At 41.2% G+C, this 21,050-nt stretch overlaps 1 protein-coding gene and 1 long non-coding RNA gene across 5 annotated transcripts in view; one reads left to right on the plus strand and one right to left on the minus strand.

Annotated features, from left to right (window-relative positions):
* The window catches only part of PTPN9 (protein tyrosine phosphatase non-receptor type 9), a 94,326-nt gene extending 79,624 nt beyond the window's left edge, over window positions 1-14,702 (plus strand). For all 4 annotated transcript variants that reach the window (XM_084905905.1, XM_084905904.1, XM_084905903.1 and 1 more), the window contains 5 exons: window positions 1,989-2,055; window positions 8,838-8,916; window positions 10,107-10,257; window positions 10,662-10,869; window positions 13,846-14,702. In XM_084905905.1, the coding sequence (XP_084762031.1) occupies window positions 1,989-2,055; window positions 8,838-8,916; window positions 10,107-10,257; window positions 10,662-10,869; window positions 13,846-14,060 (720 nt within the window). In that variant the 3' untranslated portion in view covers window positions 14,061-14,702. The remainder of the gene's footprint in view (window positions 1-1,988; window positions 2,056-8,837; window positions 8,917-10,106; window positions 10,258-10,661; window positions 10,870-13,845) is intronic.
* Window positions 1-21,050, minus strand: part of LOC311633828 — an 87,888-nt gene that overhangs the window by 18,940 nt on the left and 47,898 nt on the right. The gene's annotated exons all lie outside the window — the stretch shown is intronic.

Genomic DNA, 21,050 nt, shown 5'->3' on the forward strand with positions numbered 1-21,050 from the left:
CAATAGTTTTTAAAAATGAATTCACAGAATTGTGCAGCCAATACCACAACCAACTTTTTAATCACCTGAAAAAGAAACTCCATTTTCCTAAGTAGAATTGCTAAGTCATATGTTAACTGTGTTTAGCGTTTTGAGGAACTGCCAGACTCTTTTCCAAAGTGCTTACAACACTTTACATTACTACTAGCAATGAATGAGGGTTTTAATTTCTCCACATTTTTGCCAACATTTATTATCTCTTACCTATATTCATCTTAGTTGATGTGAAATGGTATCTTATTATGATTTTAACTTGTACATCTTCTTAGGAGAAATAGTTAAATTGCCCATTTTAAAGTTGGGTTGCCTTTGTCGTGGCGATGTAGCTCTCTTGATTGTAGTGTCATCCTGTGCAGTAACAGGTTTGGGATTTCATCCCTGGTTGGGGCACTTTTCAGGAAGCAACTGATAGATGTGTCTCTCTCATGTTGATGTTTCTCTTTCTCTCCCTGTCTCCCTCTCTAAAATCTGTTTTAAAAATTAAAACAAAATTTGCCGAAACCGGTGTGGCTCAGTGGATAAAGCGTCGGTCTGCAGACTGAAGAGTCTCGGGTTCGATTCCGGTCATGTGTGCCTTGGTTGCGGGCACATCCCCAGTGGGGGGTGTGCAGGAGGCAGCTGATCGATGATTCTCTCTCTTCGATGTTTCTAACTCTCTATCCCTTTCTCTTCCTCTCTGTGAAAAAGTCAATAAAATATATATTTAAAAAAAAATAAAGCAAAATTGGGTTGTCTTTTTACTGTTGAGTTGTAAATTCTTTCTATATTCTAGTTATAAATCTCTTTTCAAATATATGCATTATGTGGGATTTTGTTTGTATGGTATCATTTGAAGCCCAAAATTTTTATTTTTAATGCAGTTAAATTTTATGTGTTTTTTTTTTCCCCTTTGGTTGCTTATAATTTTTTTAAATATATATTTTATTGGTTTTTTACAGAGAGGAAGGGAGAGGGATAGAGAGTTAGAAACATCGATGAGAAACATCAATCAGTTGCCTCCTGCATACCTCCTACTGGGATTGTGCCCACAACCAAGGTACATGCCCTTGACCGGAATTGAACCTGGGACCTTCAGTCCACAGGCTGACGTTCCATCCACTGAGCCAAACCAGTTAGGGCTAATTTTTAAAATATAGTTATTTATTGATTTCAGAGAGAGAGGGAGAGGAAGGGAGAGAGAGAGAGAGAGAGATATCAATGATTAGAGAGAATCATTGATTGGCTGCCTCCTGCCCATCCTATATTGGGGATCAAGCCTGCAACATGGGCATGTGCCCCGACTGTGATCTCTTTGTTCATAGGTCAACACTTAACCACTGCTGGCCAGGCTGCTGCTTGTGATTTTAGTGTCATATTTAAGAAGGCCATGTCAACCTAATGTTAAAAAGATTTAATCCTATAGATTCTTTTTTAAAAATATATATATTTTATTGATTTTTTACAGAGAGGAAGAGAGAGGGACAGAGAGAATTAGAAACATCAGTGAGAGAGAATCATCCATCAGCTGCCTCTTGCACACCCCCTACTGGGGATATGCCTGCAACCAAGGTACATGCCCTTGGCTGGAATCAAACCTGGGACCTTTCAGTCCACAGGCCAATGCTCTATCTACTGAGCCAAACCGGTTTTGGCTAATCCTATAGATTCTCTTAAGAGTTTTATATTTTTAGCTTTTACATTAGGTCTGTGATCCATTTTGAGTTAGTTTTTGTGTATGGTGTGAGGAAGGATTCAGCTTGGTTTTTTTCTTTTTCTGCATGTAGATATCCAATTGTTCCAGCAATATTTGTGGAGGTGAGGTTTTGAATTGACTTGGCCTTTTTGCTTCTCTCTTTTTTTCCTGACAAGAGTAGCCATACCCTTGGTTTTATTTACTTACTACTACATTATTTTCCCACCCAAATGGTGTATTCCACATAGCTGCAATGATGTTTCCTTTTTATCATTAGACAGATTACATCAATGCCAGTTTCATGGATGGCTATAAGCAGAAGAATGCTTACATTGGTACACAAGGTAAGTTAGTTCACCCCTCACAAATTGGTTTTGAGTCATCTACCTGTAATTCTTTGCAGCAGATGATAGCATAATTTTTAAAGGAATGGTTACTTTCTGTGATGTTTTGGCCATTAGATCTTGGTTTTTCATAAAGATTGGGGGTTATTGAGGAAGGCAGATAAGAGGTGCGGAGTTTATACATAAGTTCCTGGAAACTCACTGCATAGAGATTAATTGGAAATTTCAACACACAGCGCTACTACAATTTTTGGACTCTTAATATTGCCAGCCCATGGAGATAGGATATCAGAGGATCTCATTGGCCAGTTAAATCTCTTTATGGCCAGTAGAAGGCCAGGAGTGGCAATGGACTTCCCGGAAATTGAGTCCAATCTTGAGTGGGTGTTGATGTCCTGCGAAGCTTTGCTGATCCCTATACTATCACAGAGCACCTCAGCAGTCTTCTGAGAGTGAAGTACTAGGCTCCCAGGGTTTCAGGTGGAGTTTTTATAAATGCTGCTGCGTGCCTAGTATCCTGACATGGCCTTTGCCATCTCAAGGAGAGTATCAGGTTGCCTTCTAAGAAGGTGGAAAGAAATCATAACCAGGAGGGCATTACAGGCCCATATGGTCTCAAAGCCCTTTGACCATTGCAGAACATGGCCCGCAAAAGATCTGGTGGAGTCCTAGCACGTTTTCCTCAGTGGTTAGAGCATCAGTCTGCGGACTTAAGGATCACTGCTATGATTCCAGTCAAGGGCATATAACTTGGTTATAGGCTCAATCCCCAGCATGTGGGAGGCAGATGGTCAACGTGTCTCTCTCACATGGATGTTTCTCTCTCTGTCTTTCCCCATCTATTCCTCTCTCTTTTTAAAATATTTTTATTGATTTCAGAGAGAAAAGGAGAGGGAGAGAGAGATAGAAACATCGATGATAAGAGAGAACCATTGATCTGCTGCCTCCTGCACATCCCCCACTGGGGATTGAGCCCATAACCCAGGCATGTGCCCTTGACTGGCACCAAATCAGGGACTCTTCAGAATGCTCTATCCCTTGAGCCAAACCAGCTAGGGTTATTCTACTCTCTCTTAAAAAAAAAAAAAAAAAAAAAAAAAAAAAAATCAATGGAAAAGATAACCTATGGTGAGGATTAACAAAAAAAAATAAAATAAAAACAATTTTGGTGGATACTTCTTTTACCAGCTGATCAAACTTACCACTAATAATGGACAAACATATATTGCATGACTCCTGTTGTGAAACTGTGAGAACTTTATTAGCCTATGTTGTATGTTGATAGTTTTTAAGTTCAAATCTATCAAATCTAATCATGAGAAACCAGATAAATCTAGATTTTGGACATACATTAAGAAAACTGGTTTACACTCTTCAAAGTTCTTGCCATAAAAAACGTCAGAGAACTGTTCTAGTTAAATAGAGACTGAAGAGACTTGATAACCAAAGTTAATGTGTGATCCATGATTGAAACCTGTGTTTGGAGAATAAAACTATTAAGGACAAACTACTGGGACAATTGGAGTCTATACAATAGATAATATTGTATCAGTGTTTATTACTTAAGTATGATAATGTTATTGTTCTGTAGGAGAATATCCTTATTATTCTAAATTTGTGTTCAAGTATGTAGGAGTGAAATGTCATAATGTCTAAAATTTACTTTTTTTGTTCCAAATTATAAGAAAGTTTATTTAGAAAGTTACAGAGGTAGTAAAAGTGAGTCAGGGCTGCTTAGGCTAAGGTAACAAGTTACAGAGGCAGAAGAAGGGTCCTTGGAGCCGAGAGAGCAAGGCAAAGCTAAGTAATGTGCCTGAGGGGAAGGAGAGGGGAAAGGGAAAAGTAAAGGCATGCTCCCCAGAGGGAGAGCATGATGAAACTTTTTTTGTTTTTGTTTATTTTTTTAACCAAAAATAAACATGTTTATTTCTGGGAGTTAGAATTACATTAAAATTTTTTTCTTTATTCTTTATTATATTTTCCAAATAATTAAAACTTGCTTTTGAATAGTTCAGTAAAAATGAAAATATGTGTGTTTATATACAGTAGCCTCCCCTTATCTGCGGTTTTGCTTTTATTTTTAATTTATGGTTAATTCTCACCCGAACATATTTTTCCATTGATTTTTTTTCTTTTTCTTTTTTTTTTTCTTTTTTTAGAGAGAGAGAGTGGAAAGAAGAAGGAGAGACAGAGAGAGAGAAACATCTACTAGTATGTGAGATACATCAATTGGTTGCCTCCGCGTGTGCTCCCCAACCAAGACTGGGAATCGCACTTGCAACCAAAGTACATGCCATTTATTGGACCTGAACCCAGGACCTTTCCGTCCACAGACCTGTGCTCTATCCACGGAGCCAAACTGGATAGGGCTGGTTTTGCTTTCTGCAGTTTCAATTACCCATAGTCAATTGTGGTCCAAAATATTAAGTGGAAAGTTCCAGAAATAAAAACTTCATAAGTTTTAAATTGCATGCTTTCTGAGTAACATGATGAAATCTAGTCTGTCCCATTCTATCCCACCTGGGATGTGAGTCAACCCTTTGTGCAGTGTATCCACACTATATATGCTACCTGCCTGTTGGTCACTTAGTAGCCATCTCGGTTATCCCATTGAGTATCAGTGTTTGTGTTCAAGTCACCCTTACAGTAACCCATCACTATGTCACAATGCCTAAGTCATTTACCTCATTCATCTCATCACATAGGCATTGTATCATCTCACATCATCACAAGAAAAGATTGAGTGGAATAAGATAGTTTGAGATAGAGAGACCACATTCACATAACTTTTATTAGTTTATTATTAAAATTGGTTGTTGTAAATCTCTTACTGTGCCTAATTTATGTTATGTATCATGTATGTATAGGGGAAAACTATATATATGTATGTAAAACTATATATATATGTATATATATAAAACTGTGTGTGTGTGTATATATATATATATATATATATATATATATATATATATATATATATAACTATATATATATGTTTGGTACTATTTGTGGTTTCAGGCATCCCCTGTAGGTCTTGGAACATGTCCCCTACAGATAAGGGGGGACTACTGTATAGAGAAAAGTAAACGTTGCAAAATGGTAGCTAAAATTACAGCTTTGAACTAAAGAATGTGAGTAAACTGTACTATTTTTTCAACATTTTGGAGGTTTTCACATTTTTCAAAATAAAAGTTAATGGATAACAAAAAGGAATGGGGCCTTTGGATTCTTGGTACATTGTCCATTGGCATTATGGTCACAGGTTTATTTTTCTCTAAGGAGTCCTTTCAAGAAGAAACTAGAGCAGAAGCCGGTTTGGCTCAGTGGTAGAGCTTCGGTCTGCGGACTGAAGGGTCCCGGGTTCGATTCTGGTCAAGGGCATGTACATTGGTTGCAGGCATATCCCTGGTAGGGCATGTGCAGGAGGCAGCTGGTCGATGTTTCTCTCTCATCGATGTTTCTAACTCTCTATCCCTCTCCCTTCCTCTCTGTAAAAAATCAATAAAATATATATTTTTTTTTAAAAAGAAGAAGAAACTAGAGAACAATCAGGGAAGATTGTTGGCAGGTGTAAGATATGATGTGATGCCTGAGAAAGTAGGGCCTTTATTTAGGACAGTGTTTCCCAAACTTCTCTCATGATGAGAATCACCTGGTGGAGTTGTTAAAACACAGATTCCTGAATCCCAACTAAGAAGTGCTAAACTAGAATTTTTGAGAACATATAGGTAAAATTGCATACCTAACTTAGTGCTCTGTATATAAAATCTGTCTTAGAGCACTAGTTAAGTATACAATTTTACTTATATGTTCCCAAAAATTCTAGTTTAGCACTTCTTAGTTGGGATTCAGGAATCTGTGTTTTAACAACTCCACCAGGTGATTCTCATCATGAGAGAAGTTTGGGAAACACTGATTTAGGAGGATGGTCTTGGTATGCTTGGGCTTATAAAGGATAAGGATTGGCTTTAGGGGGTTTCAGAATGCTCCTGCCTCCAGGTTTAGAAGGCTAGGGTACTGTTAGCATTGCTAATTATGCAAGGCTTGGCTCTTCCAGGCTGGTTCTGTAGGCCCTGCCCAGGAGAGATGAAACTCTAGGAATATAGAACAGAGAGTTTCTTGAGTCAAACATTGATCACATTGAGAAGGTGTTAATACCAGATGGTGGTGCCCAGTGATGTTGAGAAGACTGGTTTGATTTGCTTGGCTAATATTCCTGGCTATATTTATAGTATTCTGATTTTTAATCATCATAATATTTTTATTAACAATATATGTTTCTATTGAGAGTATGTATTATATATCAGGAACATAATCCTCGTCTAATTATTATAGAGACTTTACAAGGGAGGTTTTTAATCCATGAACAAACTGAGGCCCAAATAGCTTAGGTGACCTTGTATCACACAGCTAGTAAGTGACAAAACTAGGATTTGAAAATATGTCTGTTTGGTCTTAAAGTCCTAGCAAGCCTAGTCAGTGGATTGTTTTACTCATGTCAGTACAAACTGGTGACTATTTCTTCAGAAAAGTCTGCTGTTAAAGAGTCTAATCTGGGGAGTACACTTTGCCTTCCAAATCTCTCTCTTGCCTTTGGGGAAATTATGACCTTCTCTGCCCAGCCTGAATTTGAGTGGTATCAGGTGCTCTGATAGGCAATACCAATTTGTCAGTGGTTTGAATGTGGTAAGTAAATGTGAGCTGCGTGATACAATGTAGTGAGTTGTTGAATAAGCTGGGAATCAGAGATGGGGCGAGGGTATTCTCATTTTCTCTTTGATGTGCATACTACGGTAATGCATATCTGTTACAGAAATTGAAGATGAAATCACTCATAAATCTGAGACCCATAGATAACGTAAACATTTTTCAGCATCTCCTTCTAAACCTTTTTCTATGCATATAAATAGGTATAGACCTATAAAATATCTAATAAAATGAGCTCTTTTTATACATTCTCTTTTTTCACTTGATGATATTATGTGCACTCCTTTCCAGAGCAAAAGATGCAGATCTTATATTACCATGTGGATTGTTTAAATTAGGGATATGTGATACTTTAATCCTCTTTTGGTAGACATTTAGTTTGTTTTCAAGACTTCACAATGTCCACTTCTGCACAGAGGAAATTCTAGTGTCATACAATGTTGGTGCTTGCTAAAAAGGTTAGCAAAAATGGTAGTGAAACCTGCAAACTTCCAGGATAAAATCAACCTTTGTGCTTCCCTGAAATCAGAAGAGGGAAAGTAAAAGGAACTACCCTGGGTTGTTACTTCTTTGACTGAAAGGGAGTTGGCTGGCCCACGAGTATCTTCAAAGTTCCCTCTGAATGCCCATCCTGTGCAGGTTGTAAGACAGAAGGATAACCTGATGACATGGCCCTTGTCTTTAGCATTATGTTTGCTGAGATGTGATTAATTCTCACAAAGTAAAATGACTGGTGTAAGACCATATACATTAAATGGTTAAGCTGTTTTGATCTAGCTGTGCCATCAAGATCTGAGACAAGAAGAAGTCCTACAAGGAGTGTGGTGGTTAGAGAAAGCTGCAAGGGAGAGAGGCAGCACTTGAAAAAGGGTAGAAAGTGAAAAGCCTTGGAGATGAGAGATGGCTTGAGCAAGGGAATAGAAGCAGAAGTCAGCATAATGTGTCTATATTGTGATGAAGCAATTTTTTAGAAAGATTAAACAGGCAGGAGTATCCAGAATAGATTGGAAGAGAGAGTCCTGTTCAGAAAAGTAAACCAAGATGGAAGCACAGTAACTCAGACAAAAGATGATATGGTTGGTTCTCATAGCAGTGAAATTGAGTAGGGAGAGCAGGATGGGAATAAAAAGCAAAAACAATTCAAAGACAAAAATCTCAAGGACCTGTTAGATAAAGAAAATGGGTAAAGATCCTGGCCAAAATGGGTAGCACAGTTAGTTAGAGTGTCATCTTGATATGCCAAGGTTGCAGATTTGATCCCCCAGTTAGGGCACACACAAGACTCAAGCAATGAATGCATAAATAAGCGGAAAACAAATGGATGTATTTCTCTCTCTCTCCCTCCCTTTCTCTCTTCCTTCCCCCCCCCCCCGCTCCCCTTCACCCCTTTCTCAAATCAATACATTAAAAAAAAAAAAAAATTTAGAAAAAATGGGTCAGAATTGGCTTCAACTTTTTAAAAATATATATATATATTATTGATTTTTTACAGAGAGGAAGAGAGAGAGAGGGATAGAGAGTTAGAAACATCGATGAGAGAGAATCATCGATCAGCTGCCTCTTGCACACCCCCTACTAGGGATGTGCCCGCAACCAAGGTACATGCCCTTGACCAGAATCGAACCCGGGACCCTTCAGTCCACAGGCCGACGCTCTATCCACTGAGCCAAACCTGTTTTGGCTGGCTTCAACTTTTTAAGACTGGGTGATTGAAGAATGCCAGTACTGTGAATAGAGATGGGAAAGTGTAGAGAGAAAGCTAGTTTTGAAGGAGGAAGCTGAATTGCAAATACGTTGAGTCTGAGGAGATGATGGGACACGGAAGGGGGCAGTTCACTTGGCAACTGGTGATTGATTATAATGTTTAGATGAAATGAAAAGAGCTACAGACTTGTACACAGTTGACACTGTCAGTCTGGATATGATAGTTGAAGCCCTGGTAATAAAACTCTGAGAAGTTGAGTAACAGTGCTTCTCAGACTGTAACCTACCTACAGTTCCTCCTGGGGACCTTGTTAACATTCAGATGTGATTTCTAACACACTCATGTATCTTGTCTTCTCCTTTCATTCCAGGCCCTTTAGAGAATACTTACCGTGATTTTTGGCTCATGGTATGGGAGCAAAAAGTCTTGGTGATTGTCATGACAACTCGGTGAGTTCATCACTTTTCTTCCCACTGTTCTCTGCCTCCCACAATGCCCCCCCGCCCCACACATATATCATGGGTGATTGCAAAGAGGAATTTAGCTCTTAGACACAATGAGGATTAAGAAAGCCATGGCCAAGAGTTTGAGATGTCGAAGCTCTCTTTTTTTTTTTTTTTTTTAGCTGATCCAAAATTAACACAGCCAGGGTATGGTGAAAATTAATAGATCTAATTTGTCAAAGCTTTAATTCATGGCTCTGTTAAAGCCTATCCTGATCTTATCCACTAAAGGAAGTATTAGGAAACATGGGACAATTCACTTTGAATACTTCCAAAGGACAGCTGTTTAAAAAATAATATTAAGGGCAGTGACCGTCACTCCATTTAAATTATACTTAAAAAGTCAGACACTGACATGCCAAGTGTGGTATCTGAATTACCAGTTCCCCTTTGCTCTCTCTTCCCCTGCTACTTTGACCATTTTTTGCTCATGAAGGCAGGCAGCTCTTGATGAAAATAGTATTTTTGAAATTTTGGTGTACACATCTGCCAAAACTTCAGGAATTACTATTTCATTAGTATTACTATTATCATTATGATAATTGTAACCTATTTCAGATGAGGAGAAAAGAATTGATGAGAATGTTAGCTTATTTTGCTTTCTCATGGTACTGTCACAACCACCTTTGATTGGAGAGGAGGCTGTGGAAGAAGTGTCACCTTGGAGTAATTTGGAGCCACTGATGTATAAAGAGGTGGACTTTAGGCCTTTACACAGACCTCAGGGCTGGCATCTTAGGAGCTGTGCCTTTCCTAATCTTCTATCCCTCAGGGCCCTCATTGGGGAAGATAATGAACAGTGGCTGAAGGTACAAGGCAGAGAGTTCAATCTGGCCCACCACATTTTATCTACTGTCTTTATTTGTCCGCCCAGTATTTATCCCAGATATGTGAGGAGTACCCAGAGGAAAGGGGTCAAATGATATAGTAGGTGCTTGGTAAAAGTCTGCATAATGAGTACAGGCAGAAATTTTTGTTGTTACATCTGTTTACAATGAAGGTTTTCTTTTCTGCCAAAAAAGCAAGGGTATAAATTAGAAACAAAGCAAGAGGTGATACTACTGCCCCTGGGGAGGGCATGGTTAATGGTGTGGAGAGGAAGGGCGGAAGGCTTACCTTGCTCTGTGTATCTTCAGCTTTGAGGAGGGCGGCAGGAGGAAGTGTGGTCAGTACTGGCCTTTAGAAAAAGACTCTCGGATCCGATTTGGCTTCCTCACAGTGACCAATCTAGGCGTGGAGAACATGAACCATTATAAGAAAACAACGCTAGAAATTCATAACACAGAGGTAAATCCAGGTTTCTATTTTCTCACTTTTTTGAAGCTAAGGGAGAACCATTACTGTAAAGAAAATATCCAAAGGGAAGTAGGCAGGATTCCAGGGGGCCTATAAGTTACTTCCATTTTTTCTGGGAAGAGGATCAGGATATTTAATTCAGAGCCAATATAATAGTGGCATTAAGTAGGAATAAAACTTAGAAGAAATCTGGATCCTACAAATAGGAATTCTGCCTTTTCCAGACATTAAACCTTTCCTTTGGGTTTGTAGAGAAGCAGTTGTGGAGAAAGTTGAGGGTGGTAGGCAGGAATCTTGCTGGTAGAGACCCCAGGATGTTAAGAACTAGAAAAGCTGAAGGTAGTCAGGGCAAGCAGAAGTGACCTCACTAACTTTTTCTTATTTTTCTATCCAAGGAGCGGCAGAAACGCCAGGTGACTCACTTTCAATTCCTGAGCTGGCCAGATTATGGTGTACCCTCCTCAGCAGCTTCCCTCATTGACTTCTTGAGAGCAGTCAGGAGGCAGCAGAGGTTGGCCGTCAGCAGCATGGGTGCACACGCCAAAGGGCAGTGCCCTGAACCACCCATTGTGGTCCATTGCAGTGCAGGCATTGGCAGGACAGGTAATAATGCACCTGATGCAGCTCTCATAGCCTCTGGAGGCAGTAAGTGTCCGGGAGGAATAACCAAGCTCTTCCTTGCCATGTTAAGAGAATTTGGTCCTGTGGAGGTGAATTGTCATGAAAAATTCTTCTTTAATGTATTTCTGGTATCCCTAGTGCTAAGTGTGTGTCCAGAACATACACTTCACAAGCCAAGTTCTCTGGGGGTTGGTGTTTTATACATCCCATCAGCATGGTCATCTTTTTTTTTTTTTTTTTTAATAAATTTTTATTGTTCATATTATTACAAATGTTCCTCCCCCCCCATCCACCCACCATTGCTCTCCTCCACCAGGTTCCCACCCCACCCTCTGCCCTTTCCCCACTCCCCATTGTCCTCATCCATAGGTGCACAGTTTATGTTCAGTCTCTTCCCACATCCCCCTCTCTCCTTTTCCCCAAGAATCGTCAGTTCACTCCCCTTCCATACCTCTGATTCTATTATATTCAACAGTTAATATTGTTCATCAGATTCTTTTTTTAAATTTCCTTGGTTTTTAGATTCACTTGTTGATAGTTACGTATTTGTTGTTCATAATTTTTATCTTTATTTACTTTCTCTTCTGAAAGAACCCCCGTCAGCAATTCATATAATTCTGGTTTGGTGGTGATGAACTCCTTTAGCTTTTTTTTATTAGTGAAGCTCTTTATCTGACCTTCGATTCTGAGTGATAGCTTTGCTGGATAGATTATCTTTGGCTGTAGGTTCTTAGTATTCATCACCTTGAATATTTCTTGCCATTCCCGTCTAGCCTGCATGGTTTCTGTTGAGAAATCAGCTGACAATCGTATAGGTGTTCCTTTATAGGTAACTACCTTCTTTGCTCTTGCTGCTTTTAATATTCTCTTTGTCTTTTGCTCTTGGGATTTTAATATATTTTATTGATTTTATACAGAGAGGAAAGGAGAGAGATAGAGAGTCAGAAAATATCGATGAGAGAGAGTCATCGATCAGCTGCCTCTTGCACACCCCCTACTGGGGATATGCCCGCAACCAAGGTACATGCCCTTGACTGGAATCGAACCCAGGACCCTTCAGTCCCCAAGCTGACGCTCTATCCATTGAGCCAAACCAGTCCCGGCTGCTCTTGGGATTTTAATTATGATGTGTCTTGGTGTGGTCCTCTTTGGATTCCTTTTGTTTGGAGTTCTGTGCGCTTCCTGGACTTGTAAGTCTAATTCTTTCACCAGGTGGGGGAAGTTTTCTGTCACTATTTCTTTCAGTATGTTTTCGATATCTTGCTCTCTCTCATCTTCTGGGACCCCCATAATTCTGATGTTGGTTCGCTTGAAGTTGTCCCAGAGGTTTCTTACATTATCTTCAATTTTCTGGATTCTCTTGCCTTCTAGCTTCTGTGGAAGAGTGTCTTCTGGCTTTTTATGTTCCAAATCTTTGACTTGATTCTTGCGATCTTCCATTTTGTTTTTAGGCCTCTGTATAATATTTTTTATTTCAGACAATGTATTCTTTATTTCTTGTTGATCCCTTATCATTTCTTGTTGATCCCTTATCATTTCTTGTTGATTCCTTATTAATTCTAGTTGATCTCTTTTCAGATCCTCATAGGTCTTATCGATCTTTTCTAGGAAATTCTTGAAAAAGCTTATAAGCGTAGATTTGAACTCTATATCCAGTCGCTTTTTGTCCTCCATTTCTTTCGTTTGTGATCTATTTCGTTGTCGCATTTCGCAGCTACAGATGGGGCGGAGTTTCAGGGTGGAGCCTACAGCTTTGGCTTCCGTCAGCCCCGCCCTAAGCAGCTCCTGCGTCTCAGGGTCTTTCAGTACCCGTTGCAAGCGCCTCTGAGAGAAAGGTGCCCTCGATTTTCACCTGCTACCAAACAGTCTAGGCTTTCCCTCAATGAGCCCGGTATTGGGGTTCAGTTCAGTTGGAAGTGGGATTGGAGGTGGCGTTCAGAGCAGTCTGGAGCTTTTGTCTCCTTCCCGCCAGGGCAATCCCGCAGCACAGCCAACCGTCCCTTCTCTGCGCGCAATGTGTGCGCCTCCGGGACCTCCTTTCGCCGCTCCCCCGGGGCTCCGCCTTACAGCCCAGCTCCCTATGGATGAGCCTGGGTCCCCGGGGTCTGGCCTAGAACTGGGGTTCAGAGCAGTCAGAACTGGGGCCCAACACAGTCGGAGCTTTTATCACCTTCCTGCTAGAGAACACCAGCCAGGCACTCAGCCTCCCTCCTCTCCGGCTCCGTCCTCTCCGCACGCTGCGTGTCTCCGTACCTTAGGCTTTTACAGCTCCTCCACGCTTCCTTCTGGTTTTCTCCTTGCTTCTCGTTGTAGAATTTCCAGTCAGTCGACTTTCCTGTAGTTCTGGGTAATGTCCATTTTATATTTTAGTAGTATTTCATTGAAATTGTTGTGTGCGGCTGCGACTAGGTGTTTACCTGGGCAGCCATCTTGGATTCTCCCCCGAGCTCAGCATGGTCATCTTCTGACCCCATCAGTCACCTGGGTGTCTCAGAGAGCTCAGCTGTACTCTTCTTCCTTTCCATCTCTCTCCTTGGGGAGGTTCCCGCCTTGTTTTATCTCTCCGTTCTGGATCCAGTGAGCAACTGTAGCCTTAAGGGAATGATTATTGAAGGGACTGTCATTTCTCTTCAGAGATCCCTTTGGGAGAAGGTCAGGAAGAATAGGTTTGTGTTAGGCCTCTGTGGAGAAATTGTAGAGTCTGAAAATTAGGGCCCAGGTGTGGGAGTGCTGTTGTTTTATCAGGATTGTCACTTTCCCACCTCTTCCTATTACCTCCATGTATATGCACTCTTATTTCACTGGCCTCCAGCACTCACTCTGCCCTCTTCCTTGACTCTTTCAGGCCTAAGGCCCCTTGCCTTTAAATTCAGTAATCTAGTCCTCCCTGAGTTATTTGGTAGAGGGGTGGGGAAAGGAGAGGTACGTCACATATGACTGTTTCCTTTCTTCCTTCAGGTACCTTCTGCTCACTGGACATCTGCCTGGCACAGTTGGAGGAGCTCGGTACCCTTAATGTGTTCCAGACGGTGTCCCGCATGAGGACCCAGAGGGCCTTCAGCATTCAGACCCCTGAGCAATACTATTTTTGCTACAAGGCAATCCTGGAGTTCGCAGAAAGGGAGGGCATGGTGCCATCCAGCCACAACATCCTGGCTATGGAGAGTCAGTAACTGTCCCATGAGCCTCCTCCTGCTGTCCAGCCTTCTTCCTTAATCTCCCTGGACACTGCTGAGCCTATGGGCTGCCATCAGTTACACTGAAGCCATGGATGAACTTCTTTCTTGTGTCTCCTGGTGTACGCAGGGTGGCCTTTCCTTTTGGCTAGGTAGATACGGTGAAATAGTTACTAGAAAGGGCCAGCAGCAATGTGTTCTTAATTCCTAGCACCTGCCATTGAACTGTGCCTTATTAAAACCAAATTGTGGCTATTGATTTTTGCTAGAGGCTCTAAGCAAGGTAAGTGAGAAAGGAACCTGCCCGCTCTCCTTTCCCAATGCCTTCTCCTTCTGGAGATCTCTTTCCCATTCCTTCCCCATTACTAGGATTTGATGGGGAGATTTGGTGAGCATCCACCTTCCTTCCCAGAAAGCTTGACCAAGTTATATGTTCTAGAGAAAGTCCCGAGTGCCAAGCACGTTTATACCTAGAGCGTGTATTCGAATCTCTTCTGTTAGCGTATGTGTGCACGCACTTATGTGTATGGATCCATATGTACGTGTGTATATAAATATATATTGTATGTGACAATATGGTGGTATTCTGTAAATACATATACACACAGTTACTCCTTTATAAAAGTTCCTGGAGCTCCATGTTGCAGTTTAGGACTCGTTGCTTCTTGTGCCCTACTGTTTATCTGGACTAGCTGGGGTTGGGGATCATGTCTCCTGTTGTCAGACCACAGAGTGGTGGAAGAGGACACAGGTATATCTACTCTTCGTGTTTTTGCCACAGGCCTTCATCCTTATGTAATGACTTATCTCACTCCAGAATGCTACCTTTTGGAGCCAAAAATACTGGTTTGTGGTGACACTGGTTTAATTCAGCTTAGATTACCCTTACTTAATGATTTCCTCTGTTTACTTTGCTGATTTTGGTACTAGACCTCCACTGTGATCCTTTCTTCTCTCCCAATCCCTCGGGGTTTGAAGCCTGGGAGTAGAGATGAACTCACTAAGCAGCCAGAGCCAAAAGCAATTTCTTAGAAGGAGGGAGAAGGAGCCTAGGTATGAGAAAGAAAACTACTATGAGAATCTGTCCCTGGGAGAATGTGCTAGGGTCCCTTTTTCTTTTGCCAAGAGGTTCCTTTCCTTATGCAGCTTGGTCCTATCCACTCAAATAACCATTTCTTTCTGCCTAGTAGCCTGCCAGACCCTGGAGCTTGAGCTGTGTGGGTTCTGTGACAGTAAAAATCTTAACTCCTGACTGGGTATAGCAGTCCCCCTGCAATTTACTATTTCCTTCCCATTCACCCAACCTATTCCTGTCTGCTCCCAGCCTACCAGCCTGATATGCCAGGGATGGAATCGAGTCCCCAGTGCTCCATATTCCCAAGAAAATCCCAGGAACCCCTAAAGCTTCCTCCATCACAGATGAGGTTGGTAGCTGATCAGACCTCAATAATTTTATACTGTAATAAGCTCTTGAATGTATATGTTCTTATTTTACAATCTTTTACTTTTGTATTTAATGTCAATGGATTGAGTCAGATTCAGAAAATAATTGTAAATGTTCATATTCACTATCTTATACCAATAGTTTTGTGTTTACATATAAATATACTGGCATGATCAAACTCCTTTAGCTTCATCAATTTAGTAGCTGTGTTGGGTTGGGAAGGTAAGGAGAGGGTCTAAGAGCTGGTCTGGGAGGGTTAGAGAGGTAGGGAGGGACCCAAGGCCTCAATATCTGAGACTTTCAGGTCTGAAAGCCATCTATCTACCTTGCCTGTAGGCCATGACCTTACCTCTGGATCCATACCAGTTGAGTGCTCTGGGTTGCCAATCTCTATGCTTGGTGCTTTTCTTCTTATTACCTCATTCAAACCTTACAACAATCCAATGAAAGATTATTCTCTCTTCATTCTATTTCTAAATAGATGAAGAAAGTGAGGTCCAGAAGGTTACAGTGATTTGCTCTAGAACTAGAGCTGAAGTTGGTCTGCTTACAAAGCCTTTGGCCTCTTCCCTGCATTGCTTTCTCAAACATACAGTGTTTTGTCTTTTGAAGCTAGATCTTTTTTGTAGTTCTCTTTTAGAGCATACACATTGCTTAAAATTCCAGGTAATTGATCTTGAGCTCATGTTGCACAAGGGTGACAGAGTTGGTGACTGATTCTCCCAAATAGGATCTCCTTATGTAGGGTTTTCAGATCTGTAGAGTACTGAAAGGGTCATTTTCCTAGGGACACTACACGCTTATGGGCACACTCGTGTTTGTGGGAAGATCTTGTGTCATTTGCATCTCTCTTAGAATGGAACCAGAGCTTTATTCATGCAGGCCTATTCCCATTGCCAGATAGCTACTCCCTATTGACAGCCTACCAAACTGGGACTGTTCTGGCCTAGAGTGTGTGCAAATATTGGAGTGTTTTTAAAAATTATAGCAGTTAACATTTACTGGGTGCTTGACTTTCCAGGTGTTTAAAGTGCTTTCTAGGTATTATAATATTTCATTCACCCTCAAAAAATTTAATATATATATATACACACATACATACATACACACACACACACACACACACACACATTTTTTAATTTATTTCAGGGGGGGTGGGGAGAGAGAGAGAGAGAGAGAGAGAGAGAGAGAGAGAGAGAGAGAGAGAAACATCAGTGATGAGAAGGAATCATTGATCGGCTGCCTCCCACACGCCCCCAACTGGGGATCAAGCCCACAACCCAGGCATGTGCCCCTGGCTGGGATCGAACCCGGGACCTTTCAGACCACAGGCTGACACTCTATCCATTGAGCCAAACTGGCTAGGACCAAAACAACCTTTTGAGGTAGGTATTGACAGGAGAAAACTAAAGTACAGGAAAATTAGTTTGTCACTAAGAACCTGGACCATCTGATTCCAAAGAGCTGCTGGTAATATTAACTCTTACACTAGATTCCCTCTAAGGATTCATCTCCTGATCTGCCAACAAATTTTTCTTGAGTTTCTGACTTAAGACCTGAACTGTAGAGAAAATAATTAAGCCAGAAAATGATTAGTAATTTTCTGGATGATTCTTTTATTCTCTTAAGGACAGGAAGCATAAGTGGTGAACAGAGATACCTGAAATCTGGGAGATCAAAGAGGGCAGTTTTTGTGAAATGTATAGGAAATAGGATTAAATTATAAAGGATCTATTTGTAGGAAGTAAACTTGAACTGTCATTTACTTGATGAGGCTGTAATCCATTGCTCTGTAAATTCAGGTTACTCATGAGCTCCTCCTTGTATGTCTGAGTGTTGGTGAAGTTATCATTTCTAAGAGCTCCATAAAGATGCAGATTCCTGCCAAAACTGGTTTGGCTCAGTGGATAGAGCGTCGGCCTGTGGACTCAAGGGTCCCAGGTTCGATTCCAGTCAAAGGTATGTACCTTGGTTACAGGCACATCCCCAGTAGGGGGTATGCAGGAGGCAGCTGATCGATGATTCTCATCAATATTTCTAATTCTCTATCCTCTTCCTCTCTGTAAAAAAATCAATAAAATGTGTGTGGTTTTTTTTTAAAAAAAAGATGCAGATTCCTGGATCCTGCCCAGTACATGATTAAGTAACTGACAGAATAAGCCAGGTATCAGAAGCACTGTATTTGTCCATATCCCTGAATCTGAGGAAGTTTAATAAATTGATGTCTTCCAAACCTGAAAGAAAGAGATAAACAGCCCCATTGCGATAGTTACTTGTAGCTTTCACCACTGGGAAGATAATCAGTAGGCTCAGTGTGAGTCTATCTATTTTAAGTGTTAAAGGAGGCAAAAAGGAGGAATACAGAAAAGAAGCCCCAAATCTGTTCAGGAAGTCAAGGCTTTCACATGGGAGATTTGGTCAACAAAGCAAGAGAAACCCACAATCAAATTCTGGATTGTACAGTTGTGAACATAAGATGAAAAAATGTCCAGGGAAGAGAGCATTGTGGGCTAACTCAGGCTTCTATTTCTAATTTGATTGTTATTTTTAACCTAATTTATACTTCCTCTAGCATTGGTCCCTTTATCCTGCCTATCCCTATAAGCTAGGATGGGACTCCTGAGGGGAAAGGTGCCACAGCACCCACAGCCTAGGAGATCCGTCATTGTCAGTCTCCACGTCACCATTTGCAGGTAAATGACAAAATGGGACTGGTTCTTGTGAAGCTGGACTATTTTAAGCATTGTAGCTTGAGGAAGATGGGACCCCTGTCCTTAAAGATGTCCCTAGGAATAACCAGACACACATACGGAAATGCACAAATCAGAGATCTGGAGGGAGGTGGGCCAGATAGACAAGCTTGCCTGAAGTGACTGAGCTAATTGATAATTTTGAGGTCTCACCATTTAACCCAAGTATCAAGTCCTAGCTTCCTTTGGTAAAATAAGAGGCCACATTAGATTATCTTACTATAGGCCATCCAATGTGAAGGATTTAATTCTTTGTTGGAAGTGAATATATGCTGAGTAACAATCAAGACCTTCTCCAGGTGGGTCAACTCCCACTTCCCTATATTCACTTAGTTCTCTACCCACTTGGCCCCCAACTTGGAAAACAGGTCAAATAACCCTGTAATCCATAAATCAACCCATAGACCTTTAAGGCTTTCATGCTGCTCCGTGTGGGGCAGAGTGACTTAAGAGTCAAGGAATGAATTAACTAAGGACCCAAACTCCCAGCCAAGGTCATAGATTTGTCTCAGGTTTTGGTCACTACCCACTTAGTACTGTTAGCTTACTGAGGGCACGAGCTAAAGCTTGGGAACCAGATTTTCTCTTGGGAGGTATTTGCTCCCATAGTTACCATTACAAAATAGTGGTGAATATTAAATACACTGAGTGGCCAGATTATTATGACCACCTGACGTTTGTAGGCAAATTAGCCGTACACTGCATCATACGTGTACAATATAGAAGCCGAAGGTCTGTTCGAACACCTTTGCTATCTGTAGTTAGCAAGATAAAACATCTCCAATTTGCACACAAAGGAACACAAAGATTGGACAGTTGAGCGTTGGAAAAAAAGTCATGTGAATCATGTTTCCAGTTGTATCATACAAATGGCAGAGTGAAAATTTATCTGAAACAGCATGAAAGCATGCACCCCACATGCATAAGTACAACCCTTCAAGCTGGTGGGGGCAGTGTTATGTTTTGGGGCATGTTTTCCTGGCATGATTTGGGGCCTTTAATTCGTGTAGAACAATGTCTGAACAGCACAGCATACCTAAGTATCGTTGCTGATCAAGTTCATCCTGTCATGTTGATGGCGTATCCCAGTGGAGATGGCTTCTTCCAACAAGACAATGCACCATGCCATGGTGCTCGGTGCTCGTATTGTGCAGGAGTGGTTTCAAGAACATGAGGGAGACTTTACCTTGCTTAGATGGCCCCCACATTCACCAGATCTCAATCCAACTGAGCATTTGTGGAATGAAGTTAAAAGAGCCATCAGGCAGCTGGTTCCACAATCATCGAATCTCACAGAACTGGACAGAGCTATTCATCAGGCACAGTGTCAGATTCCTCACATCACCTTTCAACATCTCGTGGAGTCAATACCAAGAAGAATTGCCACAGTATTGAAGGCAAAAGGTGGCCCAATGAAGTACTGATGGGGTGGTCATAATAATCTGGCCACTCAGTGTATATTCAACTACATTGCTCTTAACCACAAAGACTAGGTCTCTTTCACAAATAGAAATCTGGCACTTAGAAATTTGCTGCAGTGTTTAATTTCTCTCTGCCTGTCATCACAGCTTTCATAAAATGCTTCCTTCTGTTTAAGTTAAATCTATAGGGTGCAATCTTTTACACCCATATTTTTTCTTCTAAGGCCAACATGAACATAGTTGACTGGGAGCAGTGATTCCTTTTCAACAATTTAGGGTACTATGTTCCTGAGAGTTGTTAGGACTAAGATGAAACTGAAAGTAAGAAAGCAAGACAGTGAGATGCAGAGAATATGGTCAGAGTGCACAGTGCCCATTCCCCACTCCATGCTCACTTCTTTTTACTCTTCCCACATCTGAACCTGGTTATGTCTCTTATGTCTCTTAAATAGTGTAGTTGTCCAAACCTCATCATTTACAGATGTGCACTGAGTCTAAGTCAGCCTGTTTGTCCTGTGGGGTCTCTGTTTTACTTCCTTGACCTTTAATGAATACCTGTTTTGTGGCCAGCAGCCAGGGGACATATAGAGTCCGATGTTCATGACCGTGTGCTGGAGATGTCAACTGGGGACTTAGTTTAGATAGAAGCTAAGGTCATTGGAAGTGGGTGAGAACAGAGAAGAATGAAGAGTGTAAGAAGAGAGGAGACCCTTGAGAGCCACTAACACTTAAGGGAGGATGAAGAAAAGCCTGTAAAATATTTTGATTGGTGAGCAGTGAGAAGTGGCTGGGGTGAGTGAACAGGATTCAGAAATGTAGGTTCATCAGTCTTCTCAGGGGCCTGGGACGGGGTGGGGAGAGCTGGGAGATGAAAGGGGTGTCAGAGAGGAGGCATGTATGGAAGGTAAAGGAACAGAGACAGTGGTTGGGCTGTCTCTGCTTCAACCAATGCAAGGCCTACCTTTCTCTCTTACATATTAGGCCTTGGGTTAAGATTTCATTTAAACAAAATAATCTGCTGCTTTTTAAAAAGATAAAAAAAACCACAACTGATACACAGAAGGAAATACTTTGAAAACAAAGGGAACTTGGGAACATACTGTTTACCCTATATATTTTCTAGATTTGGGCTGGAAGTGATACAGAGAGGTAAATTAATATTCAATGAGGGGAAGACACTTCAAGGCAATACCTAGCAGTCTTAAAACACCCACTAAAGATCCCAAGCCTGGCCCAGCCTTTGTGGCTCAGTGGTTTAACGTCGACCTATGAACTAGGAGGTCACTGGTTCAATTCCTGGTCAGGGCACATGCCTGGATTGTGGTCTTGATGCCCAGTGTGGATCATGCAGGAAGTAGTGATCCCCAGTGTG

This window comes from Pipistrellus hanaki (assembly GCF_964339955.1).
Source record: "Pipistrellus hanaki genome assembly, chromosome: 1".
NCBI classification, from domain to species: Eukaryota; Metazoa; Chordata; class Mammalia; order Chiroptera; family Vespertilionidae; genus Pipistrellus; species Pipistrellus hanaki.